General features: G+C 61.4%; 1 protein-coding gene across 1 annotated transcript; it reads right to left on the reverse strand.

The window, feature by feature from the left end:
* Nucleotides 1–650: 650 nt before the first annotated feature.
* Nucleotides 651–20,482, reverse strand: RABL6 (RAB, member RAS oncogene family like 6). Its single transcript, XM_081237645.1, has 15 exons — nt 20,111–20,482; nt 14,285–14,419; nt 12,945–12,992; nt 10,625–10,677; nt 9,574–9,665; nt 9,329–9,469; nt 8,688–8,793; nt 7,049–7,152; nt 4,596–4,915; nt 4,218–4,368; nt 3,136–3,351; nt 2,832–3,054; nt 2,329–2,500; nt 1,438–1,493; nt 651–1,331 (listed from the first exon to the last, which is right to left on the reverse strand). The coding sequence occupies exons 1-15, from the start codon at nt 20,238–20,240 to the stop codon at nt 1,134–1,136; spliced, it is 2,145 nt and encodes a 714-aa protein (XP_081093771.1). The 5' UTR covers nt 20,241–20,482; the 3' UTR covers nt 651–1,133.
* Between the last annotated feature and the right edge of the window lie 68 nt (nt 20,483–20,550).

The following is a 20,550-nucleotide window of genomic DNA, read 5'->3' on the forward strand; positions in this document are numbered from 1 at the left end:
GGTCCGTTAGATGAGGGGCCCTGGGCAAGCTTCAGGTCAGTGTGGCCCCCCACGTTAGCGGGTACTACAGGGACAGTCGACCTCACAAACTCCGGGCTAAAGGGAGCCCCTAAGGTATCTGGGGCCCAGCCCCCAACACCTGCCCAGTGACCGATGGCCCGCTGCCTCCTGGGTGCGAAGCTCTCTAGGCACAGGAACTGGGGAGGGGGAGGCCCGCCCACCAGGCCCCGCTTCCGCCTTTGCAGGCGTAGTCTCCACGCCCTCGGAGGGAGCAGTTCTCTGGGCACCTGTGGGGCTGGGGAAGGGCAGGGCCCTGCTGACAGCTGGCGGGGAGCGGCCTGAGGGGTTAGGGTTGGGTGTCAGGTGGGAGCAGGGACACACAGCTGCCCTCAAGAGGGCTGGACCAGGCACACTGGATGATGGCCGTGCTGGTCCCACCTGGATAGGGCATGGCACGTGTAGGGCTGGGCCTGTTTGAGACTTCCTACCCCCAAGAGTAGTCATGTCTCAGGGAAAAAGGGCTCTGTGGCCTAAAAGAAGGGAGCTCAGGACCTGCCTGCCCACCCACGCCGACCGGGGGCTGGGGGGGGCGGGTGGACACCCGTCCCAGTTGGGCAGGGGCTCCGCAGCAGGAGCAGCATACACAGATGCGCAGTAAAACAGGAGAGTTTTATGGTCCGAGTGGTGTGGAAGGACAACAAAAGGACATGAGTGTTGAGGGCCTCCCCGCTTGGCCTGCGCACGCCCGAGCTCAGGTGCAGATGCAAAGCCGGTCGCTGTGCCTGGAAAGAGCTGCCCCCAGAGAGGCACGAGCGCCGCCTGCCCTCTGCGCATAGGTGCCCCGAGGGTCTGGGGACCGGAGGTCTGCAGCGCCGGCGCAGCCGAAGCGGAGGCCGCTGCATGCAGCGGGCCTGGGTGAGTGCGTGCGGCGGGCCGAGGGCAAGCAGGGGCCGGGCAGGCGACGGGAATAGCGCCCCACCCCTGCAAACAGCCTCACGGGCTTCCTCGGCCTCAGTCCCATCCCTGAGAAGCGCTGGGGGCCGGCTGCCCACAGAGCCTGCTGCGCCTCCCCGCAGGGCAGGCCCAGCGCCCCCAGCACACGCGAAGCGCCCTGCGGTCTGCGGCGGCCAGGCCTAGAGCTCCTCGTAATCGCCGCCCCCGCGGAGGTGGCCGCCCGGGGCCCCGCCCCCCAGGAAGGCCTCCAGCTCGTCGACCGCGGTCCTCTCTGTGCCCCGCCCCCGCCGCCGCCGCCGCTCCTCCCTGCCCTTGTCCTCCGCCTGGTCCCTGCTCTTCTTGCGCCTGCTCTTCTTCTTCGCGGCCTTCTCTTCCTCCTGCGGGGGGGGCGGTGCAGCGTCACCCGGGGTCTGGGAGAGCAGAGACCGCCCTGGGGCCCACGCTGCCCAGGGGCACCCGGGAGGGCTCAGGGAGTGTGTGTACCTCTCGGCCCTTCTTCTTCTTTTTCTTCTCCTTCGAGGGAGGCTTGCCCTCTTTATCTGCACGGATAAGATGCAGCGTCAGCTCCCCGTGGACCAGAGGCCAGGCCCTCCCCGGGCCTCCTGGACTGGTGTGAGCCTGGGAGTGGACGGGTCTAGCAGAGGCCCTGAGCCGGGGTCCCAGTGTGAGCACAGCCCAGAGTGAACACCCAGCACCTCAAGCCTCTGCCCTGGGTCTGGGTGGGGTCCTGGCTACAAAGGCAACAGGAGCCACTCCTGTGGACGGGCCGACACTTCAGCACCAGGACAGGCCCGGGAAGGTCCTTTCCTCTCCACTTTGGGGACGAGGTAGTTCCAGGACTGGCCCAGGTGATGCTGCTGAGCTCGAGCTGCCCAGGGTGGAGGCTGGGGATGGGGCAGGGAACCGTGGAGCTGGCCAGGGTCGTCATGGAGCACGGGGGCTCAGCAGCCAGGAGACCATGCCAGCTTTTTCCACGGAGGGCCACCAATGCAGGGCCGGACGGACTGAGGGTCCAGAAGAGCTCGCAGCAGTGCTCCCCACACCGCCAAATGCCTCCTGTGTGGCCACTCGGTCAGATGCCTCAGCTGCCCATCCTTCCAGCCTGGTCCTGGCCTGAAAGCCTGGGATGTCGTCAGAACACAACTGGACCCCAAGCAGGACAGAGAAAGAAGGGACTGGGCTTCCGGCCCCGCGGGATGGCCTCGCTGCTTGCACCCCTGAGCTCCTGACCTTGCTCCTGTGCTCTGGGGCCCCCAGGTTCAAGGGCACAGGTAAGGGGGTCAGAAACATGGCCCCTGGCTGGGACACAGTACAGGTCACCAGTGCCGATGCAGCTGGATGGGGAGGGAGGGCAGGCGCGTCGCCCGCAGCTACCTTCCTCGCTGCTCTCCTTGCGGCCTGTGTTCTCCAGCCCCAACCCGAAGAGATCCGAGTCGTTCTTCAGTCTGAAGGAGGGGGCAGGGGGTTTGGGGGGCGGGGGCGGCTGGACAGGGCCGGCTTCCTCATCCGTCCCGTCCGAGAGGTCCTCTCGCACCGGGAACTCACCCTGGAGAAAGAGCGGGCAGGTGGGCCGCTGAGCCCCACCCCAGTTCCCTGTCACGTGACTCCGTAAGGCGGCTCCTGCGCTGGCCCCGCCCCATGGGCTCACCCAGAGTGACGCTGAGGTCCCCCGCCACATCCTCCCCAGAACGGGGGCAGCCTGGGCCTGGCACACGCATCCCCCTGCGGGGAAGCCCTCCCAGCTCACCCAGGCTGCCCTGACTCACGCCCCGCAAGACCTCCGCCGCGTTCTCGTGCCTTCCGTGCCTTTCCGTCATTCCCCACCCACCACTCGCCCTGGACTCGGAGGCAGCGTGGGTGCCAAGGTCGGTCCTCACCGCTCTCCGCTGAGCATCTGAGTCACTCTCAAAGTCAGGGTCGTCCATGACGAAGGACAGCATCTGGGCGGCAATAGGCCCCTCGGGGTCACTCTCTGATGACACCTGCTTGTCCTCCCCCTCCTCCAGCCCCGGAGAGGAGCCCTCGGTGCCGCTTGGCCAGTGGGGCTCTGTGGCCCTGGGAGCTGCGTCCTGGTCTAGCCTCGAGGCCTTCGTGGAGGAACTGCAGGACACACAGGAGGGTCAGGGAGCCTGAGGCTGCCCTCCCCCGCAGGACACCCCTTCCCTCCCACCCCCAACACACCGTTTGGTCCCTGGCTCAGAGCACTTCTGGGGGGCTGGGACGGTGGCCTCGAGGCGCCCCGCCGCCACCTCGTCTTCCTCCTCGCTGGACAGAGTGCTGTGCTCCTTGGGGATGGGGCCCGTGGGTGGCAGGGGCCTACTGGGCGGCTTATCTTCGAGGTCCACGTCGTCCTGGAAACCCGCCACCATTGGGTTCCCTCCTGGGGCCTCCCCATCACTGCAAAGGACAGGCAGGGCAGTCAGAGGTCACGAGTGGGGTACGGAGCGCCCGCCCTGATCTCCAGGCCCCTCTGTGCCGGGCAAGGGCCCTGACGGCGGGGTTGTCCACCCTTGCGTGAACGCAGCAAAGGGGGACCCACTTCGAGGGTGGCCTTGGGGCCTGTTCTGTGTAGGGGACCCACCACATTGCAGCAGAGCTGGGGCAGAGGTCGACAGGAGAGCAGGCGTGAGGTGGGCTGAGGAGAGGACAGGGATGCCCCCGTGCGGCGGGAAGCCACGGTGGGGCCTGCAGGGGGACACCTGAAGCGGGTGCCCTCCCGTGGGGTGGTGGGCTGAGGGGTGTGGGGCCCAGGGTGATGAGGGGCTCAGTGATGCCGGGGCCCTCCCTTGGCAGGGGCACAGTGCTGGCTTCGGTCTGGTATTTTGCACTTTGGGACACGCAGTGACGGTGAAGGCGGAGCGGCAGGCCTCACTCGGGCTCAGCACCGGGAAGGGACTGTGCGCTGGGCCTCGAGCCTCTCCCGTGCGGCCCTGACCGGCCACCCCCCGGGGGAGAGGCTGACAGCGGCTCTTTGGCCCCGGGGTTCCTCCTTCCACCGGCCTGTGCTCTCAGGTGGCATCAGCCCAGGGAGATCACTGACAGGAAGATGCCGCTGCTGACAGGCGGGTCACCGGCAGGTGTGAGGCTGCCCTCGCCTCAGCTCCTCAGGCCCAGCTCTGCTTTCGTCTCCAGCGCCCAGATGGGGTGCCTGTCCCCTCCGCCCGCCCAGTGCCGGGGAGGCCGCAGAGTCCACACCTGACGGGCCGAGGGCCGAGGCTGAGGACGGCAGCAGCTACCGCCTGCCTCCCAGGCCCTGCCCTTACCTGTCACTGTCCTGTGGGACCTTGGCTCCGACTTTCTTTTCATCCTTTGGGGGGGCTACGTCCTCCAGGAAGCTGCGGTCAAGACTGTCGTCGGGAACAAAGTCCTCCACATTCTGGACTCTTGCCGGGGCCTCTGAAGCTGGGGCCGGCTCTGTGGACAACAGGCACCAACTCTGGCCCAGCGCCCAGCCCAGCCGCGTCCACCCCAGGCTGGGCCACGAGCAGGATGCTGTGCGGCCAGGCTGTGGGGCTGCCTGCCCAGCAGGAAGAAGGGGGACCCCATCCTGGCCGGCAAGGGCTCCCGGGGCCAGGGAGCCAGGGCCGCGCCCCACTTGGGATGCCTGTGCCCACCTCCCGAGGGCTGCTCTTGGGGCCTACCTGGGGGTGAAGGGGCCACCTCAGCCGCCTGCGAAGTCCCGAACAGCCTTGAGATGATGCCGCGCCGCGGGGGTGCGGCTGGGACCAGGGGGTGTGCAGGGGCTGGCGGCGCCTCCGAGGGGCAGGGGGGCCCCGGGCAAGCCGAGGGGGCCTGGAGGGGCGGCTGCGGAGCCGGCTGGGGTGTGCTGGGGCTGGAGCTCCCTGTGGACACTGCACTCAGAGGCACCACAGGAGACGGGGAGCCCGAGGACGGACTCTGCCCGTTGGTGGCCAGCGGGGACGCGTGGCCACGGCTGCGGGCCTCCATCATCTCGAGGAAGCTGCAGGCAAACAGGGCAAGGAGTGAGAAAGCCGCCTCCCCGCGTCTCTTCCTCTGAGGCCCCTCAGAGGCTGCTGCTGCTGTGCTGGTGGTGACGGGGTGTCCTCGCTCTCAGGCTCAGAGCCCTTACCTGCCTTTCCAGGAGGTTTCCCAGCGCAGGCTGGTGGCAAACACTGAAAGCACCCCCAAGGCGGGGGGTGACAGGTGCGAACACAAACACTGGCTGGGAGTCTCCTCCCGCGAGGAGAGGGGTGCGCGAGTGCGGGTGCGCGTGTGCCGGTGCGTGTGTGCCGACAGGCAGGCTTTGCTGTGCCCCCGCCCTATGCCCCCTGACCCTGTTTCTCGGACCCACCTACAGGGACAGGCTGCAACCCTCCCAGACAGGGAGGGGCCTAGACCCGGGCGGCCTGGGCCTGACCGTCCCACACTGGCTGAGGACCCTGGTGTCACCTAGGCCTGTAGCAGGGCCCTCCTCCCGTGGGGTGGGCTTTCAAACAGAAGGTGTGGAATGGAGAGCCGGCCTGTGCCTGGGGGCCGGGGTCCCGGGGGGCTGGGGCGTCTGGGGCGGCCGCCCTCACCTCTAGGTTGGTATTTGGGTGAGGGGGTGGGCGGTGGGAAGAAGGACGGGCAAGGCACTGGGTCCCGGCGCAGGCTGGGAGCGGGATCCATCCCAGACCTCGTCTGGTCCCCCCAGCTGCTCAGGGGAGGTCGCAGGGACACCACGTCCCACAGCCGAGCCCCCCCATGGCGCCGCCTTCTTCCAGTGCCCTGGTCCCGGGGGCTGGCTGGGGACGGGCGCTGGGGGGAGGCTCCAGCTGCTACCTCCCCAGGGACCCTATGCTCGGTGACGCCGGGCACCCAAGCTCTCAGTCAGGGGACACCTTGCACGAGCTGGTCAGCCAGAGGGTGGCGTCCACGGCGAGGCCAGCCCGGCAGCCGGAGCAGGAGAAATCCGCCCCCCAGAATAACTCCTGCTGCCCCCGCTCTTGCTGTTCCAGGACCAGCAGCTGGATCTCTCTCTGGGAGACCCAAAGGCCCTTCCTCGAGTCCCTCTGGGGAAGCTGGGAGGTGTGAGGGTCCTGCCTGGGCCGCAGCCAGAGCCCGTGCTCCAGGCCGTGAGCACGGGTGGGGAAGCAGCCTGCTCCCCACCCCCCAGCCCCGACATTTGGATAATTCAACAAAACAAAGGAAGCACCTGTTTTTAGGGGTGGTTCAGGGTTAGCCTTCCCCACGAGCTGTGGAAGGCAGACGGGCCTGCTACCTGCTCTGGGTGCCCCAAGACCCTGTGAGGGCAGAGGAGGGCCTGCCCGGGGGCTGCTCCCCACCCGCTCGGCCGTCCTGCTGGAAGTGCCAGGACAACGCCCCTTCCTCGACTATCAAGGACCAGGAGATTTGGTTCCCACCCCACACGCCTTCCCAAGGTCAAGGAGCTCTCTCCACTGGCATCAATCTCGGAAACATACATCAAAACAGGGACGGGGCCTCGGCTGGAAAACGTCAGGGTGGCCGGTCTTGCTGGGGCCTGGGGTGGACACGTGGCCGGGTCAGCGGCTCCCCCTTTTGCATGCCAGGTGGCCGACAGGTGGGCCGGTCTGGACAGAGGCAGGCGGGGGCCGGGCAGCTAGAGCGCCTACAGCCGCACCAGGCCTGCACGCCGTGTTCCCTCCACCCCCGCAAGGCAGGCAGCTGTCTGGGGGCAGCAGCTGCAGAAGAACCTCCGTGAACTGACGGCCACACTGTGTGCCCGTCACACCCGGTGAAAGCAGGCCGGGCCCCAAGTGCTCAGTGGGCAGGGGGCGGCAGGGCCCTGGGGTGTCCAACCTCACATCCTCAGGGCCGGGAGGAGCCCGGTATCTGCTTCCCAAGGAGGAGCCGAGGCCTGACAGCGCGGAGAGAGCCACCGTCGCCCCCTTCCCGTGGGGCCTGGACCACAGTCAAAGCTGAAATGACTCGATTTCTTTGAGGAACACAACTCCACGTGGACAGATCTACCCTGGGTGGCACTCATGCTGCGGCCCCGCTAAGCGCACACCCGAGCTCAGAGGGAGGCCTGGCCCACAGGGCACACGTGTCACCTGCCCGCAGAGCCCTGCCTGCAGGGTCTAAACGCTGAGGGCAGCCGCGGCCGACATACATGTCGTAGTTCTGGTCCTCGGTCTCCTGCTGCACGGACAGCTCCTCCAGCGTGGCATCGATGTCCAGCTGGTTCGTCTCCAGCTGCCGCAGCAGCGTCTCTCTCTACGGAAAGGAAGCAGACACCTGAGCCGGGACCGTCGCTGCGATGAGCCACCCCTTCAGCCTGGCGCCCCTCTCGGCTGGCCCTTGATGGGCAAAACCACCTCAAGCTGAGTGTCTGGAGCCGGGAGCCCGCACGGCCTCGCCCAGGGGGGCATGATGCCTGGCTGCTCTGCAGGGCTCCAGGGGCAGAGGTCGTGATGCAAGTGAACCGCCCAGAGAGACAGCGCCCTGTTCACACAAGGTACCCCTAAGTATAAGAAGCCCCAACACTTGCTGAAAAACACACGCTTCCTGCCAGCCCCAGGCTCAGCATCAGCAGCAGCTTCCAGCTTCCATCCTGCCCGATGCCACCCCCCAACCCACACTGGGGGTGTTTTTCTGCGATTTGTGTACACGTTTTACTTGGACAGAAAGTTAAAGGGACTCCTACAGGCGACGTGGATCAACACCCAGGAAAGGGCAACCGGCACGTCTGCGAGGTCTGGACACCCTGAAAATGCCCGCTGCCCTGGCCTGCAGAGGCCTCGTCTCTTCAAAAGAAGGCGAGAGGAAAGGGAAGACAGCCGCTCGCCCAAGTAAGTTCTACATCCTTTTGGAGAAAGAACAGAAGCCACTGTGGCTCCAAGGGCCACGGGTCAATGCCCCAGTGACAAGCCGTGTGGGTGACACGCGTCCCCGCTCTGTGATGAGCAGGGCCGTCACCTCTGGGGTCCCGCGCACGAAAGCCCATCACCCATCTGAAGTCAGACAGACCCTGAGCCGGGCCCGTCTGAAGAACCGTCACAGCCCAGCGCAGCCGCGGAAGAGTGACCACTACGTATGGGGTGGGCTGGGTGGGGCCCAGGACAGGGGGCCGGCGGGAGGTGCCGACGAAGCCTGTTTCTGTGGTCTTGATGGGAACACCGTGGAAACATGAGGCTGCAATCGGGAAGGTGAACCGGGGCACGGGAACGCTCTGCGCTCTCTGCAAACCTACAACTGTTCCCAAATACGAGGGTCGATAACGCCAACAGCAAAGGGCGAGGAGGGCACAGTGGGGGGAGGAGGGCACAGGAGGGGGAGGAGGGCACAGTGGGGGGAGGAGGGCAGGGGCTTCTAGGGCCCATCCCGGCACCTGTCGCCAGAGAGGGCCCAGGTCCACAGCGGGGACGCAGTGGCACGGCCACAGGGAGGATCCGAGGCGTCCTGATCTGGGTGCCGGGGCCGAGTGCACCTCCACGGGGAGGACGGACACACAAGGGCCCCAGCAGGGGTCAGCGCAGAGGGTCGCAGCTCCCGGGGAGAACGTGTAAGGGACACCCATGTTCTCCCGCAGCTGGGTCCGTGGTTCCAGAAAGGCCGAGGTCCCAGACCACCAGGCAAGGGGAGGGGACAGGGTGGGCCATCACGGGGCCGCCAGCACCCGCACACGGCATCCTGATGGCCTCGCTCCAACCAAGCCATCAAGCTGCCCGCCCGCTCGGGCCCCATCCCTGCGCCACAGCGGCCCTGGCAGATCCAAGCCCCGCCCCCTGCACCCTGCCGGCAGGGCTCACCTGAAGCTGCAGGAATGGGATATTGAAGAACCTGTGCAGGTACTTGAGACCGAAGCTGTTCTTCATGGAGGACTCGGCGTAGCGGAAGTAAGATGACCCCGGGGGCCTGTCAGGAAAAGCACGGAGACGTGGGAGACGGCGGGGGCAGCGGGCCACCCTTGGCGCCAGCACCCCCTTGCAGGGCTGAGTCGCCTCCTGTGGGTGACGGGCTCATAGTCCCCAGGCGGAGACCTGAGGTTCAGAGGGCTCTGCTTAGCCGGGCGCCCACCAGGGGATGCCTGGACCAGGAAGGTGCTGCCTGCCTGCCCCGGCAGGACCTCGATGCACCATCCCCAGCGCCTGGCCCCGGCCTCAGCGATAGAGGGAGGCCGCCCCCACCTGGCACCTGGGACTGCTCGGTGCCAGGAAGCCAGGTGCCCACCCTCGGTCCTGCCCACCCACACCCCACCCTCCAGGTGTGCGTCCCCATCCTGGAGGGGCAGGGTGCAGGCCAGGCAAGCCGGGGGAGCTGGAGCACCTGGGGACCCGGGGCCGTGCAGCTGGGTGGGCGGCCAGGGCTCGAGGCAGGGGAGGGCGCAAGCAGGAGCGTCCCAGGCGGACAGGCCGACCCGCAGCAGCCGCGCCTGCGAGCTGGCACCCACCTGTCCAGGTTGTCGATGAAGTCTCGCACGTCGTCGGGCAGGATGACGCGGTGCTCGCCCATGTCGCGGTAGTTCCCCAGCACGCACACAGGCACGTGCGTCGGCACTTTGGGAAGCTCCCGGAGAATGTAGTTGAAGGTCCTTGGGAGGCGCATGTGGGGAGAGATCCGCCTTAGCTTCCGCCCCCCGGGAAAAGCGTGGCTGAATGGCCAGCGTGCACACTGCTCACGGGCCAGTGCCCTTACCACTGCTTGGTGATGTCGAACATCATGACCACCCCGTTGCAGTTCTTGTACACGTCCAGGAACTCAGCATCCAGGGCCATCTCGGACTCCGCCTAGGGATGGGGGAATCGGGCCTCAGAGACGGTGCCCCAGGCCAGGTCCCACAGATGAGCACCCACCATCTCCTGGGAAAGGCTGAACAGGACTTTTACAACTGAAAAGACAATGGCTATTTTCATTTTGGGAAAAAAAAACGTAGACGCAAGGTTATCTGGAGTGGAGGCCACATCGTGCCTGCCCTCAACTGAGGGTCTCCCGCATCGGCTGTCGGCAGCGTCCTGACCTTGGGGCTCACGGACGCTCCACCGCTGGGACAACTGAGCTGAAGAAATGCGTCGCAGACCTGAGGATGCATGTGCCAGAGAACCTTCCAGAGCACACACACCAGGGAGGCTGCAGTGCTGGGGGCGGTAGCAACATGCCCACAAAGACCACACAGACCTGGGCCAGGCGGTCACTGAATCTTCCTATCCTAAAAGGGAATCCTAAAGGCTGCCCGCTGTCAGGAGGCCGTCTACGGACAGGAGGACCCGGAGAGAAGGGCTCTTGGAAGCCATCAGAAAGCTCTGCAGACCGGAAGGAGTGCTAGCTGGCCCCTGACTTCTTTGTGTCGAGGTGGCGGCCGTGGTGAGAGCCCTCTCGGAGCCACAATCATGCCCACGTGTGCCCGGGGCCACACCTGAAGGTATGCCTATGCTTTTAATGGCCGAGGCCTTTGTAACACGGATATAAAATTTGGCCACTTCACCTAAATTCCTCTCAGGTCACCCCAACTCCGAGTAGGGTCTGGCGGGCATCCCTGACACAGAGCAGCAGCTCAGGTGACCCCAACCACCCCTACGTGACCAAGGGCAGCACGGGAGTGGCCACTGAGTCCACCTGAGTCCACCAGCACAGATGGAGTCCTCAGGAGGGCCAGGCCAGGCAGGAGGCAGAGGGGCCTGAAGAACAGATGCCTGCTCACAACCCCCCACCCGAAACAGTGGGCCACGTGGGAACAGACGCAGCTCACCTCCTGGGGGTCATTCTCCATCTTCAAGGCATCACCTCGCTTCTTGCATTTTCCTTAAGAAAAGACACAAAGCCACGGGGTGGAAATGCTGGGCCCAAGGATGGCCTGAGTGGGTAGCAGCCCCTCCTTGCGTCCCACTGCCCCCCATGCCCCGGCCCCCACCTCCAGTAGGTGCCTTACGGGCTGGGGTTGGAGCCCCCGGGACCCTAGGGTAGGACACGGCCAGGACCCCAGGGAGGCCACGGAGGCTCCCTGAGCTGGTGCTGAGGGTGGACGAGCTGGGCTTGGGGCCAGGAAGCTGTGGAACCACCTGAGCAGTAAGAGCTCCCATGCCCAACCTCCCTTCCCTCCACCTCAGACATTTCTGACAGGGGAGGAAGGACCACTCGTCACCCTAGGGTCCCGGGGCCCTCAGTCTCAGAGCAGCGGGCTGGGCGAAGCCAACCAACCGGGGTTTGTTCATTAGAAGGCCGCCCCCTGCCTCTTCCACAGCCGCTCCCAGAACCTCTCACCACCCTCTGATCCCGTCTCTGGAGGTGCCCCCAGCTCAAGACGCTGGCCACCTCGCGCCCTCCCAGTGGATGCCTGGGGCCACAGGGTCGAGGCCCGAGCGCCACGACTGCCGACAGGTGTGGCCGAAGCCCAGGATGTGCCACCACCGCCCAGCTGCGAGCAGAGCGGAACCTGGGCCAGTGATCCTGGGAGGAGGGCCGGGCAGCCAGAGTTACGCCGCGCCCGCTCCCACCATGAGGGGCACCATCTCTCAGCCGCTGCCACCCCCCTCCAACTCGAGGCCCTTTGCTGCTGTGGACGAGCCTCGGACCGTGTCCAACAGGGGACCAGTTAGGGTGGTAGAGAAGGCACTTTCCCTTCCCACTCTGAAGATTCCCACCCGAGGGGGACCAGATGACGGAGCGCTCATACGGAATGCTGCCCCTGCCCCTGGCTGCCAGCACATGAGCAAGCCTCCTCTCCACACTGCAAGGAGCTCGGTGGTGAACAGCCACCCAGGGAACTGTGGCCAGCCCATCACTGCCTTTCCACGGGCGGGAAGTGGGGTCCTCGAAGGTTCCCAGAACAGGGCAGTGCCTGCCTCTGTACCATGAGGCCGTTCCCCCCACTGAAGACACGACACGCTGCTGCATGGAAGGGGTCCCGTCGCCAAAGACAGAGCCCATTCTGGACATGGGCATCCCGTCCCGAATGAGTGCAGACCCAGGGAGTCGGAGCCAGGCACGAGGGGGCAGGGGTGCGGGATGTGCTGGGGCACGGAGGGCAGCCTGGCCCGAGCGACGGCTCCCCCTCACATCCGGATGGCGGCTGGGCTGCAAGGGGCTGCTTCGTAGTGCTACCCGGCCACACGCACACAGGACGCAGTGTAAGCACGGTTTGGAGCACGAGGCCCCTCCAGGCCCCGTGGGGTTTAAAGCATCCTGGGGGCAGTAGCCCCAGCGTAGCGCTCGGGCTCAGGGCAGCAGCATCCTCACCCGGCTCGATGGGTCCTCGGAACCCAAACCCACCTCCAAAGAACGTGGTGTAGGAGAGAGCGCGTGTCCTGCACCAGAAATCACAAGCTCGTAGAAGACAACGTCCCTTTGTCCCTGAAGGACGGGAGGAGCTATAGCAGGCCTGCGGGGTCCGAGGCCAGGCCTGGGGGTCGGAGGTCAAACCTGCGAGGTCAGACCATGGTGTGCACAGGGCACCGGCCCCAGGGAGGAACACGAGCATCACAGAGGAGGGGCCTATGGCCTGGGTGCAAGGAGGAAATGAATGAGATGAAACACTGGGGGCGAACATGCCCACGCCCCCCACCCCGGCCCGCCTGGTGCACACAGGCACAGCCATTTGGGGTCTGTGTGCGTGCTGATGTCCCTGAAAGCTCAAGCCACTTCAGAAGCCAAGGACCCTTGGCTCTGGGCACAGGGGCAGGAACAAGTGGGCTGCCACACCCACGGTGCTGCAGGAAGGGCTCCCTGAACAGTCCCACAGAGCCTCTGGGTGTGGTCCGTGTCTGCCCTCCATGGCCACGTGCTCAGTTCAAGTGGGTGGAACAGGTGTTTCAAGAGCAAAGACCACGGTGCCCCGACTGGTCAGCACCGGGCGCTCCATCGTGGACCACACACCCGGAGCCCGATGGCACGGTCAGCACAGAGCCAGGCCTCCGATGGCCCCTGTGCCCAGGAGCCAGAGTCAAGGGACCGAGGCGCCAGGAGGCAGCAGAGGAGGGGCCGCCAGCGAGGGAGAGAGGACAGCTGTTCTCCTCCACAGCACAAGCAGAGCTTGAAAGAGAAAAGCACGCTCATAGAAGGAGCTGACTTACCTTTGTCAACTACATCCCAGACTTCAACTTTCACGATATCATCAGTGGCTAAAATAGGGGGCAAACAGTAAGATCAGCAGCCAGTGTGAACTTCCGGTTTCAAAGATGGGCCGCTTTCAGGGGCCGTGCAGATGTCACTGTCCCCACTCGGCGCCTGCCCAAGGGCCCCTGCTCCCGCCCAGGCTGGCGGGTGCTGTGCCCAGGACACCCCCTCCCTGGAAGGCAGGGAACAATCTGGATACCTCCTCAGCTGACATGACCCCGTGTCCCGAAGGGTCCCTGGGGCGGGTTCGTGCCCAGCCAGAACTCAGGGCCCCGCAGGCCCCCCGGCTTCTGCGGGAAGGGCCAGTTCCAGGGATTCTGCCCCTGCTCCTTGGCAGAGGTCTCTGCTCTGCTGCGTGCGGGGGGCCAGGGGAGCAGGCTCTGGGATTGGCCAGTCTGGCGTCAGGGCCTGTGCACATGCCCGGGCCATCAGCGGGTCCACCCACCACCCCAGGGATTCCGTGGGGAAAGGGGAGAGGTGGGGAATTGCCGGGCACCTGCCACCAAGCTGCAGGGCACAAGAAGTGCGCTGTCCCTGCCAACTTCACCCCAAACCGGGAAGGGGTGCCCTAGGGGGTGAGGCTTTCCTGTGCAGCTGGCGGGCAGGGCAACACTGAGTCCACACAGCTGTCCTACGTCATGGCCTGGCCGTCCCTAGGAGGGAGTCAGAACTTCTACAAAGGCCAGTGTGTCCTGCTGTTGGCCCGCTGGATGTTCTTTTCAACGAAAAGGAATGTTTAAAATGGCTCAAAGGTCTTTTGCTTTCTGGCTCCTGAGCAGGCAGAGTGGATTCTCTCCCTCCCAGCAGGGCGCCCCGTGGTCGCTGTCCCCCAGGAGCGGAGTGGAGGTGCCTGCCATTCTGGCTACGGCCTGGTGGCCGCCAGGTGTGTCCTGCCCATCAGGCAGTCTTGCCAACAAACCCCCTCCCAGGACCCTGTGGGGACTGGCACTTCACAACTGCCGCCAAGAGCTGAGCTCCAAGGCCCAAGGGGCCTCTGTCTGCTGGGGCCCAGCACGCGCTGTGGCCGGGATGGTCCCTGCCCAGAGGCTCTGCCCCTGGGACGTCCGAAGGTCCAGGCCTCTGGCCCCGCTCCCCAAGTGGACCGAGTCTCCTGCGGGACAGGGGACTTCAGGGCAACCCCAAAGAGGCTTTGATGAGCCCCCAAGTTCATGCGTGTGCGGTGTTCCTGTGACGACCCCAGGCTGGGGGAGGGCGATGGGAGGAAAACCCCTACCCAGCAGGCCGGTGCCCGCCCAGACCCCTGGAAGCCCCCCACCCCCACCCCCGCTGCCCTCACTTTTGTAGCTCCAGTGGATGCTGGTGACCTGGATCTCCTGTGTGGGGATGTACTCCTCCACGAACTTCTTGCCCTGCAGCCGGTGCCACAAGGCTGTCTTGCCCGTGTTCCTGTCCCCTCGGATCACGATCTTCACTGCGGGGGAGAAAGCACAGATCAGGCAAACGGTCAAGGCAAAGGCAAACTTTCACTCCACCGAGAGAGTCCATGCACGGCTTCTTGTGCACGTGTGGCTGGCGAGCCAGGAGAGCTGAGTGAGGTGGGCTGGCCGGGAGCCCCCGGAGGGACGAGGCCATGGGCACACGTTCGCTCACTTGGGGCACCGGCAGCCCTGCTCTCCCCCAGGCCCCCGACGGACTTCCTCCGGGGCAGGTGGTCGACCTCGGGACTCTGCACTTGGGAACGCAGTGGTCCAGAGCCGGGTGCCCGTGGGGCAGGTTGGGGCAGGCTGTGCTCACCTCTGCAGGCCCCACGATTCCCACGTCTGCTCTTACCCTACTTTCCCAGAGCCCTGGCATCTTCGGTGCAGGATTCTGCAGGACGCAGGGCTCCTCAAGACCACATTTGGGATGACAACAGGAAGTCTGGATTCTACTCTGCTTGCTCAGCCAGTGTTTAGGAGTGTGGATGTGGAGGCCTGGGGGCAGCGTCTCCCCCACCGGCACCGGGCACCTGGCAGGGCCGGCGTGGACTCCGTGTTTCTCACCCCGTCATCCTCTAGGGCGCCGTCTTCTAAGTTTTCAATGTACCGGCACAAAGTCATCCATGACATTTTATGTTCTAGACTTCATGGTTGCTGCTGTGTACTCTTCATCCTCCCGGATATTTGTTTTGTCTTTTTAATTAATCTTCCCAGGGGCTCGTCTACTTGACCAGTCACGTACACACACCGTGTGTGTTTTGTTGGACGCCTCCAGTGATCCTTCTTAAAACCCACTTGCTTCTGCTTTTTTCTTTGTCATTTACTTCTTCTTACTTTCTTGAGGTTTATCCTGTTCTTTTCCTGGGTTTTCACATTGTATTCTCAGGTCCATGACCACCACAAGTGTGTGGGCTGTTCATTATCACTGGATTACAAATACTTCTTTGACCCATAAATTACTTAGAAATATTTTTAAGTTTCCCCCCCAAAGTTGTACTTTTTTGTTATTCCTATCCAGTTTTACTCACTGCGGCCCCAGAATGTGGTTTTTATGGTACATATTCTTGGATGGCTGTTCGGACTGCCGGTTTTAGGAACGCTCCTTGGTTTGAGCGGGGCTGCGTGCAGACGCCTGCTCTTTGCTGAGTCTTCCTCTCGCCCGGCCGGGTGTCTGACCTGCACCCAGTGTGAGTCCCCACAGCTCCAGCACGAGGACCCCACGGGTGCAGCTTCCTTGTGGCTGATACTGACCCACTGCTTGGTTCCACAAACCTGCTTTCAGCCTTTCTATGCCATCATGTGTTGGACGTGTCTCTTACACATCACACAGCCAGAAAGAAATCAAGTCACAGTCTTTCTTTCACTGGTGCGTCTGCCTGCCAACAGAGGCGGGTAACCCCCTCCGCCACGTGCGATCATTTCCAGTCACTGCCGGGGTTCCCTCCCCTCTTTTCTGCCTTCTTTCCTGTTGGGCGAGGTTTTTGTTTTTTTTTTTATTCCTCTTTTGCCTGGTATTTATTTGGAAGATTTGAGATCTATTTCTATTCTTAAATTTTTAACACACACCTTTGCTGCAGTAAAGTCTGAAGTTAATACATGTCCTCGGCTCCCACGTAAACACAGCTCTGGTCAGCGCCATCGTGGGTTACACGCTGATTGCTAGTGTTCTGGCTTCCCCTTCTGCGCTACCCACGGTAGTCACGATGCTCGTTCACCCATTTCCGTGCTGACCTGTGCCTTGCACACCTCCTCCATCTCCCGAGCTCCCCCTCCATCTGTCTGGAGGACGTCCTCCGGGATTTATTTCAGCAGGAACCTTCGCACAGAAACTGTCCAATTACACTGGAGAGGGGTTTAATCGCACTCACTTACTTGGTGCAGATTTCTAGGCCAACCAGGATTTCTCCACAGGAACATCTCCACCACCATCACCGTCAGCGTGTTGTCAGGCTCTCGGCTGTCCCTCTGCTTGCCCTGGTCGCTTCTACAATTTTCCTCTTTGATTTTGCTGTCCTGAAATTCCCATGATGTGTCCAACTCTGGGAGTTTGAAAGCCCTGGCCCTGGGTTTCTTGGAGTTTCATGTACTCTGGGAACTCCAGAAAGCCCTAGCCTGCACTTCTGCAGTAACTGCCTCTTCTCCATCCCTGCTATTCTTTCCTTCTGAGACTCAGATCACATGTGTATGGGCATCGCTCAGTTCTGGGCCCGCACCTCCCTGCCAGGTGCCACCTCCACCTTCAGCTATTGTGCTGCTTCGCCTGCCTGCCGGCTCTTTGTTTTCGTGACCTGCTCCTTCATTTCTGGAGGGTCTCTTTGGTTCTTTTTTCAAACACGGCTTGTCTGTCCAGAGTCTTGATATAATCTTAGAACTGTTTCCTTCTTTTACATCTTTACCAATTTTAACATATATATTGATATTTGTTTTCTATTCTGTTTTGAGAATGAAAAGTCTTAATTTTCTCTCTCTTCAACTGAAATCCTTTTAAAATTTGAAATTTACTCTTCAAAAAAGTTAATTAGAAGAAACCGTATAACGTCAGAAATAAATAAAATGATCTGCTTTCATCCATTAAAAAAAGGAATTGGCCTCTACTTTTAAATTAAAAAGTCAAATCAATCTCAGAACCTTAGACACCGGCTCAGATAAGCTAAATAAGTGATTCACTGAAAAACCTTTAATTAAGATTGACCCAAGAAGTGATGCGGAGCCCTTTACTTAAGAAGCATGTGGCATGCCAGACGTTTTACTTAACAGAATAACTCTCTGTTCTATTCTACGTCTTCCTTTTATTCTAAGTAAAGATACAACGCAGAAGACACAGGGATCTACTCCAGGACCCAAGAATCTCTCCTACTCCCTGGTTCAACAGTGATTCACTCACTGCCACACATTTCCTGCAAGATAGGGAATCTTTTTTTTTGTATTTTCATACAACAAAAAAAAGTATGGTTTATCTTGGATGCAAATGATGCAATCAATCACTCTGCAGGAGGCACAACTGAAATCCAACGATGCCCTTTCTCCGCACCACCAGCAGGGATCACTAGACAGACGCCCAGCTGGCCACCTCCTCCTGGGCAGCCCCTCACCCCCACCGCAGCAGTGGCTCCTCTGCTCAGAGCCCTCTAAGGTGTCCCGTTCACAGAGTGCCCAGGATGGTGTGAGGGCCGCACTTCCGCGGCTTGGCCCCCCCGTGCTTCTCTCCTGATCTCGCTCCGCTGTGACCCCCTTGGCCCTTCTCCACGAAGCCCGCTCTGACCTTCTACTTAAAGTCCCAACCCCAGCCCCCACCCTGCTCCATTCCTCCACCCTTCAGATGGGTTATATGGTTACCTCCTCGTCGTGTTTAGTGCCCACAGTCTGCCTTTCTACCCCCACTAGAATGGAAGCTCCACAAGGCAGAGACTGCCGTCTGGGTTTTCACTGATCTACGCTTAGTAAATATTTGCTAAGTAAATGAACGCTAGGGAAGGAAAACCTATAAATGAAAACGTGGCAGATCACAGGCACCAAAGGCTCGGGAATTTGCAAATCGGCCCTGCTGGGGCAGGTACAAATAGTTTGCCAAACACAGCTGTTTATTTCTGAAAGAAAAAGCTCTCTTACCCAGAAACCAACCTTTCAAAGGTTTCCTGGCAAGGAAGTGTTTAACTCCATTTTAAGTTCTAGCACTGAAATCCGACTGGCCAGGACTCTGGCTGTCCCAACGTCTGGAGGCTTTCTCAGTAAGGAATGCAGCCTGGAGCAAGGGCAGTCTGGACGAAATGCACAAGACCGGTGCTTCCTCACTGGACCCAACACAGGTAGCATCCTTCCACTTTACACGCGAATGACTTCCAAACCATGGACAATGTCCAATGTCTCATTTGGGTTTTGATTCTAAACGGGATGTGTATGTTGGGACTCTGCATGGGTGTCACTTCTCATCGTCACAGCAATTTAAAAGAAAATGACTTATCTGCCCCAGGAGGACGAGGTTCTGTAAGAGACAGCCATCAATTCTTACCCATAAAAGTCCTGAGTCTAGAACTATCATATTGCTGGTTTGCTCCCCTAAGTAAGATGTTTTGGGAAATAAATATTAGAAATGTTCTATTCTACTGAGTAATAAAAAAATTTTAAAGTTTCAAAATTGCAGTATTAGCCAACTACAGGGGCAGCATCACCCCGAAATGTCCTGTGGGCACAGCACCCCGTTTCTCTCAACTGCACCGCCTTTCATGCATCTTGTTCCGGATCAGAATCTGCATCCCCCCCCCACCAGTTCCTGAGGCGGGTCTCTTCTCTGGAAGGACTCCAATGTCCTTTCTACTTTTTACTCCCGCCCACCCAGGACCAGGGGGTGTGCCCACCAGGGAGTGCTTTTCCAAAGGTGAACATTTTTCAGGTCCAGTTTCCAAAGGACTAAGATTAAGTTTTAAAAAATAATACCATAAATAATAAAATTAAATAAGGGAACCAAAGGTGGATTGTAAAGACTTGTGTAAATGAGTATTTTGACTTACTATTCTCTTCTTGGAATGTGAGAGAAACACACACAAAATTGGGTAAAATACATGCAAAACGATCCCTCTTTTAAACCCAAAGTCTTTCCAATCAGTTTCTTAATATGGTACATTGTTACTGAAATATGGGTCATCACAGAGACTGAAAGTAGCAAAGGGAGGAATGTCCAGTATCTTGTAGCAATATATGGAAATACTTAAAGAGGGAAACAATTTAAAAGCAGAGAACAACATTAAAAAATCTTTAAATACTGCTAGCAAAAAGCGAGCAAGATGGAAAAACTTTAAAGAGGTCAAGAGGACGGTCAGCCTCTAGGAGCTACACAATTTACATAATTTATAACTGAGGACTGGAAACGACCTGGGCTTTCAGGGTATCTGGTAAATAACTCCTCTTTCCCGTAGGAGAAAAGAAATCTCTACAATAACAAGTAAGAGCCTGTGCCTTCTGGAGCTTTTCTAAATATATCCCTTACAAATGCTTCTTAAAAAAAAAAGGTGGGGGGGGGAGGCAAGAACGTGCGGCGTAGCTGACACTCCGTCTTCAAACGGGGTTCGAAGTCTACAAAGAAAAATCCCATAGCTCCAACTACCAAAGCCAGCGGAGTCCTCCGCTCTCTTCTCTTGCGGGTGACCCCACGGTTCATGGATGGAGAGCTCCACCCCGCCCTTTAAAAAGCGTCATACACCACAGACTCTCCCCACGTTATGTAAGAATTCCTCTTAGACGAGGTCACCTGGGCCAATGAGGGTACCGGAGACGCACCAGGAACCGCCTAGACCAATTTCACTCGAATGTCCCATCGTGCCAGCATTCCTCGGGAATGACCCACAGGTCAGAGGGGAGCGCCGCGGGCCGAGGAGCCCACCTTCTGGCCCTGGGGTCCTCTAGGACCTCCTCTCCGGCCCGCATCACCTCCCAACTCCAAGGGAACGCCCCTGGGGCACCCGCAACGTGCCCGGCACAGGTAAGGGCTCAGCTCACCTGCACACAGACGGCGAGGCCCTCGGAGCGCGACGGGCCCCCCAGCGCTTCCCGGGCGAGGCCCGCCTCGGTTACCACAAGTCCTGGACGGCGCGGCCGGGGCCTGCGGACCCCGCGGGACGGCGCCCGCTGCACCCGTGCCCCCACTTTCCACGTGCCCCCGCAGGAACCCCACGTCGGGCCACACTCACTGTTGTACTGCACCCCCTTGGCGAAGCGCCTCTGCAGCGCCTGGTTCATGGACTGCAGCCCAGCCGGGATGTTCTTGTCGCGGCCCGGAGCCTGCTCCGACCCCACCAGCTTCTTGAGCGCGGAAAACATCTTCCCGCTCCCACGTCCGAGCCCGGCGTGGCTCCCGAGTTCAGCGGCAGCGGCGGCGGCGGCGCGGCGCGGATCGCACCATGTCCCGGGCCCCGGCGACCGGGCGCCTGCCTCGAGGGCGGCTCAGGGGCTCAGCCGCGGAGGATCAGCTTCGGCCCCCGCGGACCCCGGCGCGGCCGCTCTGCGCTCGTCAGCGCCGCCATCTTGGCGCCGGCTCGGTGGGGCGCGCGGGTACGGGGCTCCGCGAGGGCCACTGGAGTGCGGCGCGCGGAGAGGTGCGCGTGCGCAGAGCGCTGCGGTCGCGGGGCGT

Source organism: Mesoplodon bidens, assembly GCF_964165515.1.
Source record: "Mesoplodon bidens genome assembly, chromosome: 6".
Classification (NCBI taxonomy): Eukaryota; Metazoa; Chordata; class Mammalia; order Artiodactyla; family Ziphiidae; genus Mesoplodon; species Mesoplodon bidens.

Coding starts and splice junctions, on each gene's coding strand:
- RABL6 (XM_081237645.1), bottom strand. CDS start 20,240: ATGTTTTCCGCGCTCAAGAAGCTGGTGGGGTCGGAGCAGGCTCCGGGC. Junction 4,916..7,048: donor GAGGACCAGAACTACGACAT/GTATGTCGGCCG, acceptor GTTTGCCTGCAG/CTTCCTCGAGATGATGGAGG. Junction 4,369..4,595: donor GGTGGCCCCTTCACCCCCAG/GTAGGCCCCAAG, acceptor TGTTGTCCACAG/AGCCGGCCCCAGCTTCAGAG.